Below are 19,592 nucleotides of genomic sequence, written 5' to 3'. Positions count from 1 at the left end.
TGAACTATCACCCAAAAGCCAGTATTAGTTTTCCTACACCGTTCATAAGCTTGCAGCCTCCATGTTACAGCTAATGCTGTGAGATTTTATGTTTGTTTTGTCTTAAACATAAAATAACCTGATCCTGTTTGATCAAGGCATGCGACTGTTCTGACTTGTCCAATTTTCAGGATCAGTTTTTCATTTTAGTCATGCTGCCCACCCCTATTTGGTGCACATTTGAAAAATGGCTTTTAAACAGGCTTGCAATTTCATGAACTTTGGTTGGTTCAACTTAACCGCTATAAATATCAAAATCATTTTATTGAATTATTGGTTTGACAGCAGCTCAGAAGCCTGTCCAATATGTAGATAATTACCTGCAAGTATTTTTCAGACGCAGCCTGTCCCTTCAGTCTTTGTCCTCATGAGTGCAGACTCTTGCCAGCTGGCCTGCTATTATACAGCAGTGTTACTAGCTCACAGAATTAGCTTCAAGTACCAATGGTCTGCCTGTACAAATGTGCTTTTGACTCATGATTATTTGCGCTATTAGATTTGCCTATAATCTTTGTTATTAGGGCTGTAATGGTAGCAGTTAGCTGGGACTGTTTTAAGCACTCCATCCTCATCTCATTAAACGCTGTGCACTCCAGATCATCTCAGTGCATGGTTTGTCTGGGTTAATCTCACTATCCCGTTGTCTGCACCCCTTTGTTTTGCTCACGGCCCCCTGCTACTTGTAGCCCTGCCAGATATTCAGACATGCATCCTGGAGGAGCTCAGCCTGAATGTCTGCTGAAATTGGTTGTGTTGTCTGTTCCAAATAATCATGATGAATAAAAAACATAATGCTGAATTGAAGTGATATACAGTGACAGTTTCCTTATAAAGAACTTCACTTCTGTACATACTTTCTTTATGGAGAGGAAAAGGATTTCAGGCTTCTGCAATGACTGAGATTCATAAAGAATTTAACAATTCTGGTTCGGATTCCTCTTAATGATTCCAGCTTCATTAACAATTCTTTTAGTACTTGTGATCAAGTCGTTGTGTTGAATTTCAAGTTTGTCATGATGAAAGTAATGACTTGCCGTTTCAGTGCGTGATTAATTTTCTTACCCCTCTGATTGATTCATATGTTGTGTTTTACTAAAAAGAACTGGCTCATAAGATTAATTAGTTGGAGAATCTGACTACTTTGGTCAGCAATGTATGTTTCGCGCAATAGATTCAGCAGCAGTGCAAGTTAAAGAACCATTAACAGAACCAGGCTTGATGAAAATGATTTAAATCCTGTATGCAATTTTATTTTACTTATTGATTTGTTCCTGTTCTTTATAAAGCAGTCACTTAACTGCTTAACTGACAGACTTTGCAGACTGCTTTTGTGTCATGAATTTATTTGTCAGTTGTTAATCTGTTCCTGATCAGTTGCTCAACCTGTGTTTGCCACACTTGCTCCACTGATGCATCCGTCTAACATTTTGCTTAAAAGGCCTTATAGTAGCAACTGAATTACAAATAATATGTAGATGCATTTAAAGGAGCTCTCCCAATCTCTTTAAAAGTGGGGACATTTACTTCTTTCTAAGTGGCTTTTGAAAAGAATAAAATTGATTTGCCATTTGGCAGTAGTGGTAAATGCATTCATTCACTTCGCTGTGGTACAAATCTGCCCCTAATTTCTCCATAGACAATCAGTTGGACATTTCCAGACCCAGCAGATATCAAGGTAAGAGCCAACTATGAGTGAAACTGAAACTATTTCTCCAACAAATGGGCTATGGAGACTATTGTTCTTTATTCCACTTTGAAAATGGGTGTTAGGTAGTGTCTACAAGTTACTTTTTGTTAGAACAATAAGGAAACACAAAACTCTGCAGTATTTGTTTACTCATTTACAGAGTCCTCAAAATGTATTTGGACACTTAAGCTACAAATGTATGAATATCATTGCACTATCAGTATTTGGAACATTTCTGGTAGTTAAACATTAGGGTATCGTGTTCATAGTTAATGTGATTTAACGTGGTTATAGCATGGTTATCTAATGCATTGGCATTTATATAGTTCAAATGTGGCTTAAGTGCCCAAATATTCAAACTGGGCACTTGGACACAAATTGGACACCCATATTTATCTTTTTCCCCTCTTCTATTATCTCAGGAGCCGTAAGGACAGTCTAGAGAGCGAGAGCTCAGCTGCTATTGTCCCTCACGAGTTGGTGCGAACACGACAGCTGGAAAGCGTGCATCTGAAGTTCAACCAGGAGTCTGGGACTCTTCTCCCACTGTGCCTCAGGTAGGGCAGAACTCTGTAGGGAGTGTACTTGCGTACAAAAGGGTCTTTTGCCATATGTTTTCTTGAAATTCACCTGGGTCAGAAATTAACTTTTCCATTAATTCAATTCAAATTTAGTTCCAGTTAATTTCCAGGGGCATTTTTTGCTGTCTTTGCCAAATACTGCAGAATTTAGTCAGTGAGCATGCACTGAAAAAAAACTCTTACGTTTTCAGTGGTGACTGAACACCTCTGATTGGCCATTGTTAGAAACTCAACAGAAACGTGTGATTGGTCATAATGCTCAGTGCTGCAAAAAACACGTAAAAAGAAACCTGATGCAACATGAGCAGATCTACAGTAGGTAGTCAACCAAAATGCCTATTGCCGCCACGTGTACTGCCGCCGCAAGGCCATGGCGGTAAATAAAACTCCCTTCACATGTGAAACTCATTTGCAAAATCACCACCAAGTGGCACAAAGGGACGGTTGGCACCACTTCTTAAAGCTGGAACTGTGACATTTTTACTTATAAAGATATCAAATAATGAAATAAACCAGTAATATTACAATAATAGGCTAATAAAACATTATAACATTTAATCTCGAATAATTCATGGCTACTTGACCATTGTTGCGTGAAATATTACAGTGACAGCAGTGCCTGTAGTGTGCTTACTTTTTTACTGTACAGTACCCACCAGTATTTTAGATTAGCACTTTGAATGTTTAGATTACATTTAAAGAGGTGTGCATTATGCCACAACAAATAAAACGATAGAAAAAGTGGATTATTGTTAATAGGAAGATTGTGAGTGATAGTTGTTCCTAGTGGCTCAGTGGTAGAGCATTACAGCGCAAAAGGTCGTGGGTTCAATTCTCAGGGAACACACATACTGGTAAAAATGTATAGCCTGAATGCACTGTAAGTCGCTTTGGATAAAAGCGTCTGCTAAATGCATAAATTAAATTAAATTGATAGGCCCAGTTCTAAAACATTGTCACATTAATGTTACAAATGAAGGGTTTGAAACTTACATTTAATAATTCTGATGCATTTCAGCAGGTCACGCATTCCTTATCTGCCCTTTTTTGACACAAAGATCAATCCTTTGTATTAATTAAAACGTGTTAAACTAATAATTAACCCAGGTTTTAAATACTACGACTACTACTAATAATAATTTGCATAATACATACCTTTTACTTGTTTATTATTTTTTTTAGGCTATTCACGATTTAACTAAAATTATGGATTTTAAACCGAGAGAATGAATGTGCGGCTCTCCGTGAATTGGCTTTTACAAGTTTTCAATTCTGCATGAAGTTAAACGTATTAATTATCGCAGGTTTTCATATATTCCCTGTTTGATTTGATACAAAATGAGGAATACAAAATATGATTTGAAGCCATGTCATTTGTGTGCTTCGTTCAGAGTTTTGGCGTGTGGGAGATTGGAGGAAAACGCCCCAAAATGTAAAAAATAAAACATGAATTAGACGACACCATACAACTTAAGTATTTTGGCATTTACATGTTAGCCTTTTGTGAAAATGACTTTTGCAGATCGACCGAACTCAGAATCTGTGTAGCAGATGTGACGCATTTCTCTGAATGAGAACAACCCCTGATTCACAACACTCATTTCCAAATGCAGAAATGTGGTGCAGTTTAGCTTTCCGTTGTCCAAAACTGATGGTTTATATTCACAATAAGCTACAGAATACATAGAAAACTGAATATATGAAAGACTAAGAGTAACAGAAGACGTTCATAATATATGAACGCGCTTTGGTTCATAATTAAGAAACGACTTTTAAAGATTTGTATTTATTACAACGAAAATTTATTTTTATTATAATGGATAATAATGATTTATAATAAAAGGTGCTGTTGTCAAATGTCAGTTCTGATGTGTTAAACATCAAAAAGTAGCATGATCACATGGCAATAGAGTTCATTATGATTTTTTTTTTAATAAAAGATCAGCATTTGAACGCAGCTTCTTTGCACTATAATAAACACACAAAAATTATCTGCATGATGCCACTGATTATTTTTATTATTGCGAAGTGAGAAATGAATCGCGTGTCTCTCTGGCGTGTGCAAACATGTTACTGGAAAAGGGAACAAATGGGTTTTTACAGAGTTATCAAGGACGCGGGTTCAAATCACGAACGGGCATGTTTTTTGTTTTTTTGTAACTATTAAATATTTAAAATATATAAATAGAGATTTGTGTGTATTCTGCAGTTCTAAAACACACTGGTTTGTTACACCGGTTTTTTTCTTTTAGCTATTGCATGTCAGTTTGTTTTACACTGAGGAACAACTATTCAAACAACTGCTTCATTTTGTTTTGTTTCATGAGAGATGCGGCGCGTCCGCGAGAGAGACAGAAAATGGCAGAAAGAGATGCGTGTCTGTGAGAGACAGAAACTTTTGTTCCAAATTTATGCTATGCTGCTTTGTACTATTTTAATTTTGCACAGCAATGTTGCAGTTCCTTTGGCATTACAAATGTAAAAGCATATCACAGTAATAAGAATGCTGTATTTCTCATTTTACATCAAATCTCGCAGAGAATACATGCAAACCTGTAATTAAACTGTCCCGAGACTTGATGTAATCCGTTTTAGTTTCAGTATTCTTCTTTAAAAAATTTCATTTATATTTAGAAAACAATATTATTTAGTTATTTTTTTTAGTTATAGTCATTTGAGTTTTAACCTTTAATAGCCTACTAAAGCTACTTATTAACTGAGATTAATAATATAGATATATAGAACTGATATATTGTTTGCATAAGGTATGCAGCATTCTCACATTAATAGATTAATATATTTCTATAATTGTTATAGGAAAAAATGTTCAGAGGCCTTTTAAATGTATACCAAACACCTTTTTTTTCTGCACGTGTTAAAATGTACTATTTTTGTTGATATGGTTATTGATAATAAATTTCGATAATGTAGCGGATTCACTCCTGCATTTAAATGCAGCTGCATGATAAATAAATCTTTTACTCAAATCTTAAAGGGTTAGTTCACCCAAAATGAAAATTCTATCATTAATTACTCACCCTCATGTCGTTCCAAACCCGTAAGATCTTTGTTCATCTTTGGAACACAAATTAAGATATTTTTGATAAAATCCGAGAGCTCTCTGACCCTCCATAGACAGCAAGGTAACTACCACAGTCAAGGCACAGAAACGTAGCAAGGACATCCTTAAAATGGTCCATGTAACATCACGCTCGAACTGATTCGCTGAAATCAAAACAGGGACGATAATAGGTGCGCACCAGCCAATGAGATTGCCGTTTGCGCATTAGTTCCGCCAACTACCGGAAAACCCGGCAGTTCTTAAAAGCTAAAGAATTCCAAAGGAACGCTGTTATTTTGACAAGAAAATACAACAAAGAATATCGTTTACATGTAGCGCGTCAATTCTCTCTCTCTCTCTGCGTGTGTGTAAGTCAAAGTGGCGCCTTCACACTAGAATTTACGGTACGTTAAATACAGGTGCGCTGCGCATCCATTTAACTGAAAAACGGCACAGATCGCTTGACGGAAAAATTGTATTTGTGACAAATATTAAGTAATGTGAAAATATTGACATTTAGTAGCCTATATAAATCCATATTGAACAGGCTACCACTTTTATTGCTCCAATGCAAAGTTAACCACCTATTCTTTATTTTAAGATAATATAGCACGATTTTTACTGGTTTGCTGATTTGCACTTTATTCATATTACAATATATTACAGTTTTACAAACAAGCTCACTGAAATGCTAACAGCTTTGATTTTGCTGGCACTAAAAGAGTGTGATATGAGTTTTATGTAATCTTCTTGTTTGGACTGAAACAGAGACGAGGCTCACAGAGGTGCCTTTGTTTAAAGTCCAAATGAGAGCAGGAAGAAAGTGAACATCAGGTTACTTATAGTTTTAGCCTTTGATATTTCCCGCTTGTGTTAACAACACTTATCAATGTCTGTGTAAATGATTAATTCATTTTTTTTTTCTTTTTAATCTTTTCTTGTAGAGGTCGTCTGCTTCATGGCCGACATTTCACATATAAAAGCATTAATGGAGACACGGCAATCACCTTCGTATCCACTGGGGTAGAAGGGGCCTTTGCCACAGATGAGCATCCGTATGCTGCGCATGGACCATGGCTACAGGTAACAGTCATGCATTACTATTACATCCCTTGAAGGAATAGTTCACCCAAAAATGAAAATTTGCTGAACATTTTACTCACCTTCAGGCCATCCAAGATGTAAATGAGTTTGTTTCTTCATCTGAACAGATTTAGAGAAATTTTGCATCACATCACTTGCTCACCAATGGATCCTCTGCAGTGAATGGGTGCCGTCAGAAAGAGAGTCTAAACAGCTGATAAAAACATAACAATAATCCACACGACTCCAGTCTTATCAATTAACGTCTTGTGCTGCGAAAAGTCAAGATGCCTCCAGCTAAAATACAAGTCCTCTATCCGTAATATTGCTTTCTCCAGTGAAGCCCATTCACTGCAGAGGATTCATTGGTGAGCAAATTATGTCATGCTAAACTTCTCCAAATCTTCCATCCAAGACAATCTTCTCCAATCGTCTTGGATGGCCTGGTGGTGAGTGAATTTTCAGCAAATTTTCATTTTTGGGTGAACGATTTCTTTAAAGTTCAGTGTCATTCCATGTGTGTGTGACTTCTGATCTCCTCAATTTAGATACTACTTACTGAGGAGTTTGTAGAGCAGATGCTAGCTGACATTCAGGATTTGAGCACCCGTGAAATGGTAGGATTTTACACCTCCCCTTAAAATGTTTAACTGATTTGATAAACTATTGAATGTTTTTAACACGCTGTATATCTCTTTACCCTCTCACCCAGTCTAAGCTGCCGAAGGAGTACAGCTGGCCCGATAAGAAGCTAAAGATCTCTGTCCTGCCAGACACAGTGTTTGACAGCCCACTGCAGTAAGACTGGGAGCTCACTGTCCCTGATTACAAACCCACAACTACAGAAAGAAGCTCAACTCTTTTGCCTGGCTCATGTGCCTACAGACGGCTGAAGGAAACAGACGTTCAGACACTTCCCCTTTTCCCAGAGAGCATCGTAAATAATTGCACATGACATAGAACATTTTTTAAATATACAACATTTTGTATTGTCCGTTATACCACTTGTCTTTGCATTGGTCTACCTGTTCACTCTTAAAGGGTTAGTTCACCCAAAAATGAAAATTCTGTCATTAATTACTCACCCTCATGTCGTTCCAAACCTGTAAGACCTCCGTTCATCTTCGGGAAAAAGAAAAAAAAAACGACTTTATTCAACAATTCGTCTCCTCCACATCACCTTAGCGCCATTTTGGAGAATATCCACTGAACGTAAATTGCGTATGTTGTTCTGTGTCAGCTGTGCCACGCGAATACTCTGTTTACGTCGTTTATGCTTTGATTTTAATGAAAACAACGTATACGCGTGGCTAGGGGTGTGCGATATTGACAAAAAATTATATCTCGATATTTTATGGGATTTAATCGATAACGATAATTAGACGATATTTTGCTGAGTGTGTTATTGTGCTGGTACCTTAAGGACGGCCGAAGACAGCTGACTCCTAATGTTTTTAATATTCTTCATATTCTGTGTGGTGGTCAGTTCATACTGATAGAAATTAATCTTTTCCAATAAGTTTAAACTGATTTTTGCATTTTATGGGCATTTTTACCTTTATAAAGCCATTTTTTCTAAAAGTGTCCATTATCTTTTGAGTCAAATTCTTACATTTAATCAGGGAATTAGAATAATAAGACATTTGGGCTGTTACCAAGCAAATTAAATCAACACAGAAGCTGCATCTGAAGTGGCATTTAGATGTATTTACACACATGTATTTTGTTTAATGCAAGACTAAAATTACGGTTGAACCCCTGATGTCACATGGATTATTTTACCGATCTCCTTGCTACGTTTCTGGACGTTGATCGTGTAAGGACCCTTGCTGTCTATGGGAGGGTCAGAGAGCTCTCAGATTCCTTCAAAAATATCTTAATTTGTGTTCCGAAGATGAACGAAGGTCTTACAGGTTTGGAACAACATGAGGGTGAGTAATTAATGACAAAATTTTCATTTTTGGGTGAACTATCCCTTTAAGGAAAAAATAATAGTGTTTGATGTTTTTGTTTTTCTGGTCTTAGCCTCAAAAAACATATTTTTCCTGTTGAATGTTTAGCAGCACAAGACAATGTGCAAGCACTGGTGCCTTTATTCACCTTAGAATGGACTGAAGTTTCATTTTAAAAGAAAATTTGTTTTTTTTCTAAATCCTGCTTGTAATGTGAAGGTAAGCATACAAAGGAATATGCCCTTGTTTATCCAAAAAAAAAATTGAGTCAGAGTATCTGGTTTTATTGATTTGCATATATAAAAATAGCTGTACCCATTTAAGGTTGATGAAATTTCATAAGGTCTTCATTTAGTTGTCAAACAATAGGTGGTCAGTTAGTTCACCTACACAATGCCAAAGCTTGTACAGAATGGGTGTTTTCTAAGCCTCGTGTGTAATGAAAAGTTGAGAAGCACAAAATAGTTCCCTGATCTTTCTTTTGTTTATTTTTGTTAACTATTTTACTTGTATTGAACTTTTATTTGACTTTATGATTTAATTCCAAGCCTCTTTATAGGGAAGCAAACTAACTGGTTCCTGGGCAGCAATCTATTTTGTAGAATGTGCATTTGTTATTTTTGGGTTATGTGCTCAATAATATAGGTCAAAGTGTAAAAAAGAACCTCTATTAGTGCTTTTTGAAAGATGAATTTAATTAGTGTACTGGCATTTTTATATTCTGGAGAATCACTACACTGCCTGTGGTTTTGTTACCCTAAAGTGCATTAAAGTTATTTACATAAATCAGGGTGTTTGTGTTGATTTTGGTTACACAACCTGAAAAAAAATGCAGAAAAATTGCCATGACAACCAGGCACTGAAATTCCTCAAAGTGCCAACAGGTCTGCCTCTGACTGGAATTATAAGCCCTGTATCTTGATGCTGTCTCTTTAAGATTCCAATGTAAATGCTCTCTTTGCATTTGAAATAATAACAGCATCCTGGTGGGCTGTTGAGATGCTAGATGGTAGATTCAAACTCAGCTGTTTAACCCTCATGTGGTGTTCGGGTCCTTTTTGCTCTGAAAAATTTTTATTTTTCCCGAAAATACTAGTTAATGTTATCGCATTGGACTGAAGGGCTCAAGTCCAAGTCAAGTCTCGAGTCCTTGCTGTCACAGTCTAAGTCGAGTCTCAAGTCTTCTTTAATTATGTCGAGTCGAGTCGCAAGTCATCAAATTTGGGACTCGAGTCCGAGTCGAGTCTCGAGTCAAGTGACTCGAGTCCACACCCCTGCCTTTAAGAGACTTACTATTGTAAATTACATGCACCGACTCCTCAAACCTAAATTCTGAACCAGCTGTTCTTAAAAAGGTAAGTAGCTAAATAAATATTTTTGTTTTTTCCTCTAAATGAATGTAATTGCACGTTCCTGTTCTTAAACACTTATTAAGCCATCGCTATTGATAAAAGCGGCTTATTTACTGGCGAGAATCCGAGTTTGAGCGTTTGACAGCTCACAAAAAAAAAAAACTAGAGGTGTGTTCCTTTAAATCAAACCCCGCCCCTGATTAATAACCCCACCCACTTTTATGTATGAACTCCGCGCTGATCACGTGATCAGGGAAGGGGGAGTATGTGAACTGTATCCTGAGTTGCAGTCCTGTGCCTGCATTCCTCTCATCTAGGATTAGCTTGAAAGGGGGGAAATATCATAAATAATAACAGACGCAGATTGGAATACGGCGCTGAAGCATCTGTTTTCAATCAGGACTAACATTTTAAAGGGCGTGAAATCCCTGGATGATCGCAGAACTGGATCTTTTTTGCTTTACGTGAGCCGTCTACATAAAGGACATACAAATGAGAGGAAAAGTAAACAGATACGTCGTTTTTAATTCGCGTTAAACAGGAAAACAAGATGGCTGATGAGCGATAACAAGGGCCAAACGATATCGTCTCTTTTAAGAGCAACAAAGGTATCTGGCTTTAATACATGAATATTTTAGGCGAGTTCGCTTCGTCAAATTAAAATACATGACATTAGGCTCTAAAAATGAATGCAATCCGTCTCTGGTAAGTGCGGCCAGGTAAACATCAGGCGAAACATGGACAGGGATCAGGTTGAGGATCATTCTGTAATGTTTAACCAACATAGATAGCGAGAGAATAGCTTTGATAATGATAAAATCGCAGCTCTTTGTGGTTTAATGCTACGAGAGCATGTTGCCATACATGTATACGCGTCAATTGTATGTTCATTTAAAGTCGTGTCACTATAATAGATAAAATAGTCTTTCTAGTTCTACCGGCTGCCTCTCTTATAGTTGCAGGGAACAGAAATCCTATCGATATAGTGTTACACGAGCAGCACAGAGGCTCAGGTCTACTTTATTATAATTCCAGCAGGGCAAATGTCATGTGCCCTGGGCACAAATCAAATGCGTGATCGACTGCTTCAGTGAATGACTGTAAGTTACAGCTGCTTACGAAAGGACGTTTTCAGCGCTTCGAGAACTTGTGGCGCCACCCTTTTCCTGTTTTAAACTCAGCAAAATACTACATGCTTCCGACGGTAAGGCATTTTCATGTGGATTTAACTGATCTTATCTTGACTGACACTGGATATTAGACGATGTCGTAGCCTTTAACTAGTAGTTTAGTTATCTTTCAGCGGATAGTCAGGCATCTGTCACTGAGACATTTATCGCGTGCTCCGTCTGTCTCTGGGGTTTGATTTGGGTGCCATAATTGGAAATACACTGATAATTGGTTTGACCGATACTTTTTTTAACACATATTCAAGCTTCTACTCGGTTATCGGTTGTTTTGACCGATAAATGGCTTAATTTACGGTGTCTCTGAAGAATAGCGTCCGATAACGGTATTTACAGGTAAAGTAACCGTTTTTAATATATTGCTTGGATTTCTTTTTTAAAATAATAGTCATTCATTCAGAAGGGAGAAATGTGTAGCCCAACACAAAGACGAAAGTAAATGTGCCACTATTTGGATCACAAACAACTTTGCATACATTAAATTACTATTATTATTGTGGTAATAAACTATTCATACTGCGTTTTATGCTTTTATTTAGTTCTCAGACTGTCAAAAGCTATTACAAATCGGATATAAAGTTCGTAAAACTAACACCGTGGTTATAATGATTTTTCATAATAGCATTTTAGATTAGTTGAGCAATTTTCTGTAATGTTTCGCTCGCCCTAAATTATCACCATAAGTAGTGTTCTTTTGTCGATAGATTGTCGAAGTTTATCTCGTTAATAGAAAGAACCCTGAACGCCAGATTCCTGCTTTCACGCCCGGCTGTGGTATTTGATTGCTGACTAACTTTGCCAGGAGCAGAAACGCTCCCTTGGCATGTTTGGGTCTGATCAACAGCTGTTTCTCTGGGGCTTCTGTGCTCGTATGGTCTTCATCTACTGACCTAACACTTGGATCTAAATGAAGGAGTCACGAGAATGAGCGAAACCTTGTTGGGACGGTGCTAGAACTTGATGTTTGCCTTCTGCGAGCGGATCAACTCAAAACTGGATGTCTGATCAACTGGTTGAGATGGCTGAGAACTGGCGGAACTGCTTCGAGGAGGAACTCATTTGTCCCATTTGTTAAATTATCACCATAAGTAGTGTTCTTTTGTCGATAGATTGTCGAAGTTTATCTCGTTAATAGAAAGAACCCTGAACGCCAGATTCCTGCTTTCACGCCCGGCTGTGGTATTTGATTGCTGACTAACTTTGCCAGGAGCAGAAACGCTCGCTTGGCATGTTTGGGTCTGATCAACAGCTGTTTCTCTGGGGCTTCTGTGCTCGTATGGTCTTCATCTACTGACCTAACACTTGGATCTAAATGAAGGAGTCACGAGAATGAGCGAAACCTTGTTGGGACGGTGCTAGAACTTGATGTTTGCCTTCCGCGAGCGGATCAACTCAAAACTTGATGTCTGATCAACTGGTTGAGATGGCTGAGAACTGGCGTAACTGCTTCGAGGAGGAGCTCATTTGTCCCATTTGTTTGCATGTGTTCGTGGAGCCCGTGCAGCTGCCGTGCAAACACAACTTCTGCCGGGGCTGCATCAGCGAGGCCTGGGCCAAAGACACGGCCAACGTGCGCTGCCCGGAGTGCAACCATGCGTACAACCAGAAACCAAACCTGGAGAAAAACATCAAACTGACTAATATTGTAGAAAAGTTTAACGCGCTGAACGTCGAGAAAGCTCCGGCCGTATTGCATTGCATTCTGTGTAGGCGAGGGCCTCCTCTTCAAGCGCAAAAAGTGTGTCTTCGTTGTAATGCACCGTGTTGCCAGTCTCACATCCAGACGCATCTCCAGCAGCCCTGTCCCGCTCCTGGACACCTCCTGGTGGGGGCTGAGGAGGTCCGGGCCTGGAGCTGCTCGCACCACGATGAGTACAGACTCTATCACTGCGATGTGGAACAGGTGGCGATCTGCCAGTACTGCTGCTTCTCCAGATGTGCTCCCAACCACGGGCATGCGGTGTGCGACGTGGAAGTACGACGCAATGATATCAGGGTGAGTGCTCTACTCTGAACTTCTCTGTAGGGGTGTAACTAGACTCCTCCTGCATCAGGGACTGAGCCGACAGTCCATTTTAGACATCAGAGGTATACTGTGTATCAAGTTAACCTGGTTAACTCATTCCCTTAACTGGTTTGCAGCCCTGTGAAATGCGTGACCCCTTTATGAAATTGGTGTATTACCTATAATAAACTTTGCTAACATATAATAATTAATTTTAATACATGGTTCTAGAAATTTCTTTTGAGGGAGATAAGATAATCCAGTGCGAATGTGCACAAAGGCATGTTTAGAGTTTTAGGGGCCCTCAGCAAGTGGTCCCTGGGGGCCCCCTCGGTAGAAAGCGTGATCGATTCCCCTCTGTAGAAATCGCGTTCAGGTGCCTAAACATGCTACTTACTGTGCAAATTAAAGTCGGTACCAGCAGATCTTTTCTTCCATATGGTGGTGTACATTTGAGTGAAAGGGATTATTTGAAAAAGAATAAAATATAGGGCGGGGACTTGGTTTAATCCATTGTTTGTTGATTGTATGGAGGCAGATATAAGCGGACTGAATGATTGAAGAGATCCTGCGTATGTCATCAAAGAGAACTGTTGTTTCATGGGAAGATGGAGTTATGACATTTTGATTAAAATTTACAAGGACAAAATGGGAAAAAAAGTAACATATGCATAGATGAATTGTTCACATAAGATCATTAAGATGTATTTATACGTTTTTAATAAACTTTTCACTGAAAAAATGAAACCAAGATTAAATTTTTCATTTAGCCAGAAATTGAAACTGAAAATAAAGTTTTTTGCGTAACTGGGTAATGCTGTTCCAAGTGTCTTGTGCTCAGTTAGCTGAACAAATATTACATATTACTATTTAGCATTATTTTTGGTCTTATGTGCCTCAACATTGCTGACAAATTTACCTGTTGTAGTAGATTATTCATGTTGTGTGCATGAAATAGACACTAACATGGTCAAATGCATCATCAGAGAAGTGCTTAATAAATGTCACTGTATGGGCCAGTGGTTTCAGCCCGCCAAAACCAAAAATTATTTTTTGGTGTTTCAGCCAAATATTTTTGTTTGACGAAATTGCATTAGCCTACTTATTTAAACAAAATGTTAGAAAGTTCCTGAAAGCTGGTTTCAAGGACAATTCATTTTCATATAATGTAGGAAAATGCATTCATTTAATAATGTTTCATTGTGCATATGTATTATCCATTTATACTGTAGTAATAAACAGTAGTAAGAGAAAGTACTTTAGTATTACATAGTACAAACTGATATTTATACACTGTAACATCTAATCGCAGTAATGTGAAAATTTTGGCTTAATGAGGAGCCAAATTTAGCCTAATTATTGCAAAAACCTAAGTACTGAGGACTTGAAAGGACAGAACTTTGTCTCCCTAATCAGTTTCATGTTTTTTTCATCATGAACGGACTCATTGGATATGGATGGGGTGGAGGAGTGAACTTCCTTTCAAAGGCTGAAGTAATCACTTCCTCTTGAAACATTAGTTGTGCTGGAACATGAGTTTATGCTACCATTCCTAGTTACTTCTGTCATAACCTGAGTCTCTTTGCCCAATCAGCCGAATGTTAACACTCGTCAGAGCGAGAAATATTGGGACTTCTGCTTTATAGTTAACAGTGACTGATAGCCCCAAAATGTGTTAGAATAAGTGTTTAAAAAACTAGCTTTAGGGCCATTTGTAATGTTCGGTAGCTTTATTGTTCAGGACAACTAAAATCTTTGGTTATATTTGTTCCATAGGTTTATCAATTTAAAATGGACACTTTAAGTACTTTAATATCTAAAATCTAATTTTAAAGGTAAATGATTTCAAAATTAAGAATTAAAAAGTAAATCTATGCTAAGAATTTAGTTTTTGTCTCCAAAGAGGGTTATTCTCAGAGTGCTTGATTTGAAATGTTCACTGCAAATGCCACCTACACATATTTTCTTCTTTCCTGTGAGACTGATTGCCAAATAGCAGAAAGAAATAATGAGCTTGTCCATAAAACAGGCTATGCAGAGTAGCACTTCACAGAGGAATACTTATCTTGTTTGCTTTATAGATGAGACTATTTACATAGACTTGTCATCTTAAAGTTTTTATCTCAACATCAAGTTCTTGAATATTGGAAAACTGAATGCTTGATAATCATATACTAGCAAATACATACAATGTGGTCCAAAAGTCCACTTAAATTGATGTGAATGGAGAAATGTTTCAGATTTCTAGGTCACTAATTAAATAAGTAAACGTGACATTGATCATGTGACGTTTTGTCCAGATGGTCAGATGTTATTCGTTCAGTGAGGCTCTTTGGATCATCTCAAATCATGCTGGAGAACATGATCATCAGGTTTCACAAAAACTTAATGCAACTCGAGTGCAGCTGCCCTTAAAGGAAAAGAGACAAAACAAATACAAAGGCAATTAGAAATTAATGTTCACTTTTCAGTTCAACTCAAATTGTTATGCTGATAACATAATTTGCAAAGTGAAAGAATGGCTTTTGTAAAGACATCTTTCTGTTTTTATTTCCTGAAATGATTTGTCTTGATCCCCAAAGCTACTTATTAAAAGCTTTTTACCTATCAAATAAACTGTGATGGATATGCTAATGAGAAAATTAGCTGAGACATTCTGCAGTGTAGGAGTGAGAAAAAAAACACTGTTCCTTCAGCTGCCTCCCAGAATAATGAACTGTTGTCAGGTGAGCTGCTGCTGGACTTGGCAGGGACGACTTCTGGATGCGTGGAGGAATGCTTTTTAGATGGCCAATGTGTCATGGCTCCTAAAGCAGCCAAGTGTCTGTAAAAGGAGGAGGAAAGAGAGGGAGGAAATGGACTCAAGGCTTGCTCTACCCACAGCTGCTGTTGAAAGACACACACATCCCTCTGTTCTTTCTTTCGCAAGTGCATAAATTTAGAGAGTGTGACTCAAGTGGACCCACAGTAAAACTGCCTGGCCTTCTTTGCTCCCTCGCCTCTTGTTCAGGAATAGGACGTAGAGTTCCAGGCAGACACAGGAAGGGAGTGACCTCTCTGCTCCGTTCCCAATAATCCAACTCCTGTTCGCAGGGATGAGATCATGGGAGATCCGATGGAGGATCACCCCACTGTCTCTTTTCCTCCTCCTCTTCTTTCTTTTCCCCTTTTTTATGACTGAAATCCGTTTACTCTTTTGGATGGTCCGATGACATTCACGCTCCATAAAATAACTTCCACCATTAACTGTGTTTTAAATATAGGACACAAGCAGTGAGGAATTATGCGTGGATGGCTGGCTCAGCCCACATTTGTCCATTTTCTGGAAATTAGTCATACTCTCAGATCATTCGAAATGTAATTGTCCTCCAGATTTTGCTCCAGAAAGACTTGAAAATTGATTGTGGTGTCACTGAATAATTTGAGAGGCCATTCTTATCACACCGCTGCACGCAGGCAAGCCCGGACAGCGTATATGACTCTCGCAGTCGGCCTTGAGAAACGTTTAGTACAGTCAGATGACTTCAGATGTTTGGAATCACAGTCATATTATTGTGAAAGTGGTGTATACCATTCACTGTTTGCACCCGTGACATGTAGGCTCTGCATAGGATCACATAAACACATAATCATTTAGTGGAAAGTGTTCTGAAATGAACTGCAAAAGCAAACCTTGAGTGAAACGAGTCTAGTAGGAAAATAAGGAGGATGTGGAGTAGTAAGCAAGTTTGCCTTATAGGGATGGGCGATATCTTATCGTTTGCGATATACCGGTAAAAATTCTCCACAATAAGGCAGAAATCATACTATTTTATAGCATTATATACAGTGATAAAGGCTATGTCGATTAGCATTGCATTATAAATATACTTTATCCTTATAAAAAATACACAAGATTGCTTGAAGAACACAGATACCATATATTTTGTGCAATCAATCGCATGTTTATTGTCTTCAGGTTTCCTCAGTTAAAATTTCTCGATCTGCGTTTTATTCAGCTACAACGATCACTTCTTCCTGGATGTAAAAATAGGAAAGATAATACTTTTCTCTAAAGAAACAGGATTCCCTAAATTATCGTCATTGATATCGTTATCGCAATAAATATCAGAAATTATCGTGATATATTTTTAAGCCCATATCGCCCATCCCTATTGCCTTATCTATTAGGCACGTTGCCGGCAATGTCTTTTGTGATGGCAATTCATCTGGACAAAGCTGCTGCTGCAGATGAATGTGCGATGTGATTATGTGGAAGCAGTTTGTACTGTAATATATGGTGCTTTGCTTCATCATGCCGTGTGCCGTGCCATTTCCCATTGTCATCATGCCTCTGCCAAGATGATATTAGTTTTTTTCAGAATATTAGATAAACTCTTCAGATTTAACAAACTGGTTGAAACAAGCAAGGTAACTTCCATCCACCTTTCATGTTTATGTTTTAATTAAAAAAAATTTTTTTTACGATAAATATCATTTATTACAAAAGTAAGATGTGTATCTTTAACTACATGTTGTTGTATTTTGAGACAAACTAGCTGGATAGAACAACTTTGCAGTTCAGTAAGTAAATCAGATGTTGATTCAGTAACCACTCTTTCTAATTAAGTGAGTTCTTTCAGTGAAGGATTTGTCAGGCCATTGTTAAACTGCTAACGTGTGATTCTTTTTAAATGATTAATTCAAATGAATTCTAATTTATTTTGTGAAAGTGGTGGTGAAAAGCAGTACAGAAAACGCTTGTGTAAGCATATTGAGCACATCTAAAAGTAAGGTTGTTGAATATAGAGATACTTTATACATACAGAAATCAATTTCAGGATGAACGATCAGGTGGAGGATACAGTTCTGTCAGCAATTCCAGATAAGCTTTTAGATGGATTCAGTTATAAAGTCTGAATCTACCCTTAGTTACAATAGAGCATCTCCACCGAGGTAATTTAGGCTTTATAAATTAAAGCCCCATTGTTGAACATTATTGAACTACACAGCAATGTGTGTTTGGTGTGTATAGTTATATCTCACTTTTAGGAGATCAATCTAAATGTGATATCAGAAGTTTCTATTCATTTTTAGCAACCTATTTCTAGCAACCTAGTTCTATTTCAGTTTTTGCAACCTTTTTATGGGACATGTTTAAAAAAGTGATGTGTCTAAATTTAAATGAATTGGTTAATAATAATGTTTTTTTGTTTTTTTTACAATATCAGAATATCAGTTCACCAGAGTATGTCAAAATTTTGACGTTGTTGTAAGATTTCATGTTGGATACAGTCAATGAGATCAAGACCTCTGAAGTGGGACAGGCCATAATCACCATTTAAGAGGGGATATAAATATTAAATGTGCTCATTCATGATGGGTTAGTTTTATGTTAGATAATGCATCTAATAGTTCTCACTGCAAAATACTCTATTCACACAGGAAGGTTACTGTATTCATGGAAAGTGTCAGATCTGTATGTAGGATGTGTCTATACTGACCTGGCTTTAAGTGGAGATGTACTCGCATTTGTTTTATGAAATCATACACCATTCATTACAACATTTTCAGAGTTTTTCATCTGTGATTATGAATGAATACTGTGAAGTACACGTGAGGTTTTGTCGATTTATAAGTGAATTTTAAGTTATCACTATGCATTCAGAGCACTGTGCCGTTTGCACATTTCGCATATAACTGCCTGGATGCCTGACCTTTTGTCTTTGCTGTGAATGTACGTAGGTTGTTTTGAGTCACTTACAAACTGCAGAAATAAATCAACTCAATCCAGCATTTAGCTGTGAAATTCACACACGCCCCTCACACTACCTCACAAAACCAGATTATTCTGGTCTCAGTCTGAGCTCCAATCTTCTTCACCTTAAAAGCTTAAAAAAGCCATCAACAAGCCAATCATCAGGCTCCGAATCGCTGCAATTAAATGGCTTACATTTATCACAGAAACAGTTAATTGTCTGTAGAAGTCTGTAGATTCTTTAGATGCTACCTTCTGTGCTCCCAATCAAAAGAGATTGACAGATCGTATCTGCACTTCTGCGTGTTTTGAAATGAGAAGCTCTCGCACAGATGTATAGCACATGGATACATTCATCTGTACACCAACAATTGTAACAAATTAAAAACCTTAAATAAAAGGTCCTCTTTTGATTGCTGATAAGCTAAATGGCACCAGGAGAGCAGTCATTTTCTGTAACTTCCTGCTGGTATGCTGCGTGAAGTTTGTTTCCTGAACTCGCAACCGTGTGTAATCAGTGACTCAGTCTGATACCACTGTTGACAAGGTGCTCGAAATGCCAGTATGTAAGACCAAAGCAATGGTACACTCATCTGTTAAAAACTATTGATCTGTTCCACACTGTAGTGACCTGTTCTGCTGTCTGCTGCCTACATAGACAGCTGCCTTTAATGACAGCATGCTAACTGAAATGGAACGCTCTACATGGGCAGCAGCTTCGCTCACCATTCAAACAGATCTCCTCACGCAAAGCTCAGGAGAGATCCAATTATAATTGACTTTGAATTTGGCATTAACATGCTGCTAAGCGAATTAAAGTGATGCGATAATAAGCACAGAAATTCATAAAATTTTTGTACTTTTTGGTAATTAATAAATTAAATATATATATATATATATATATATAT

The 19,592-nt window shown here is 37.7% G+C and overlaps 2 protein-coding genes across 3 annotated transcripts in view; both read left to right on the top strand.

Moving 5' to 3' along the window:
* The window catches only part of LOC107733781 (suppressor of fused homolog (Drosophila)), an 18,004-nt gene extending 10,510 nt beyond the window's left edge, over window positions 1–7,494 (top strand). The window contains exons 9-13 of the mRNA XM_016545574.1: window positions 1,676–1,714; window positions 2,149–2,283; window positions 6,313–6,451; window positions 7,000–7,068; window positions 7,164–7,494. Coding sequence (XP_016401060.1) covers window positions 1,676–1,714; window positions 2,149–2,283; window positions 6,313–6,451; window positions 7,000–7,068; window positions 7,164–7,253 — 472 coding nt within the window. The 3' untranslated portion in view covers window positions 7,254–7,494. The remainder of the gene's footprint in view (window positions 1–1,675; window positions 1,715–2,148; window positions 2,284–6,312; window positions 6,452–6,999; window positions 7,069–7,163) is intronic.
* A 2,509-nt stretch (window positions 7,495–10,003) lies between these two features.
* Window positions 10,004–19,592, top strand: part of LOC107733745 (probable E3 ubiquitin-protein ligase TRIM8) — an 18,102-nt gene continuing 8,513 nt past the window's right edge. Inside the window, exons 1-2 of one of the 2 annotated variants that reach the window (XM_016545510.1) lie at window positions 10,004–11,990; window positions 12,396–12,938. In XM_016545510.1, coding sequence (XP_016400996.1) covers window positions 11,940–11,990; window positions 12,396–12,938 — 594 coding nt within the window. In that variant the 5' untranslated portion in view covers window positions 10,004–11,939. Of the gene's footprint in view, window positions 11,991–12,026; window positions 12,939–19,592 lie in introns of those variants that run through there. The other variant, XM_016545509.1, reaches the window with a different exon arrangement.

Source organism: Sinocyclocheilus rhinocerous, unplaced genomic scaffold, assembly GCF_001515625.1.
Source record: "Sinocyclocheilus rhinocerous isolate Xijiao unplaced genomic scaffold, SAMN03320098_v1.1 scaffold789, whole genome shotgun sequence".
NCBI lineage: Eukaryota > Metazoa > Chordata > Actinopteri > Cypriniformes > Cyprinidae > Sinocyclocheilus > Sinocyclocheilus rhinocerous.
The sequence above is the reverse complement of the archived record's forward strand: the minus strand, read 5'-3'. Positions and strand labels throughout refer to the sequence as shown.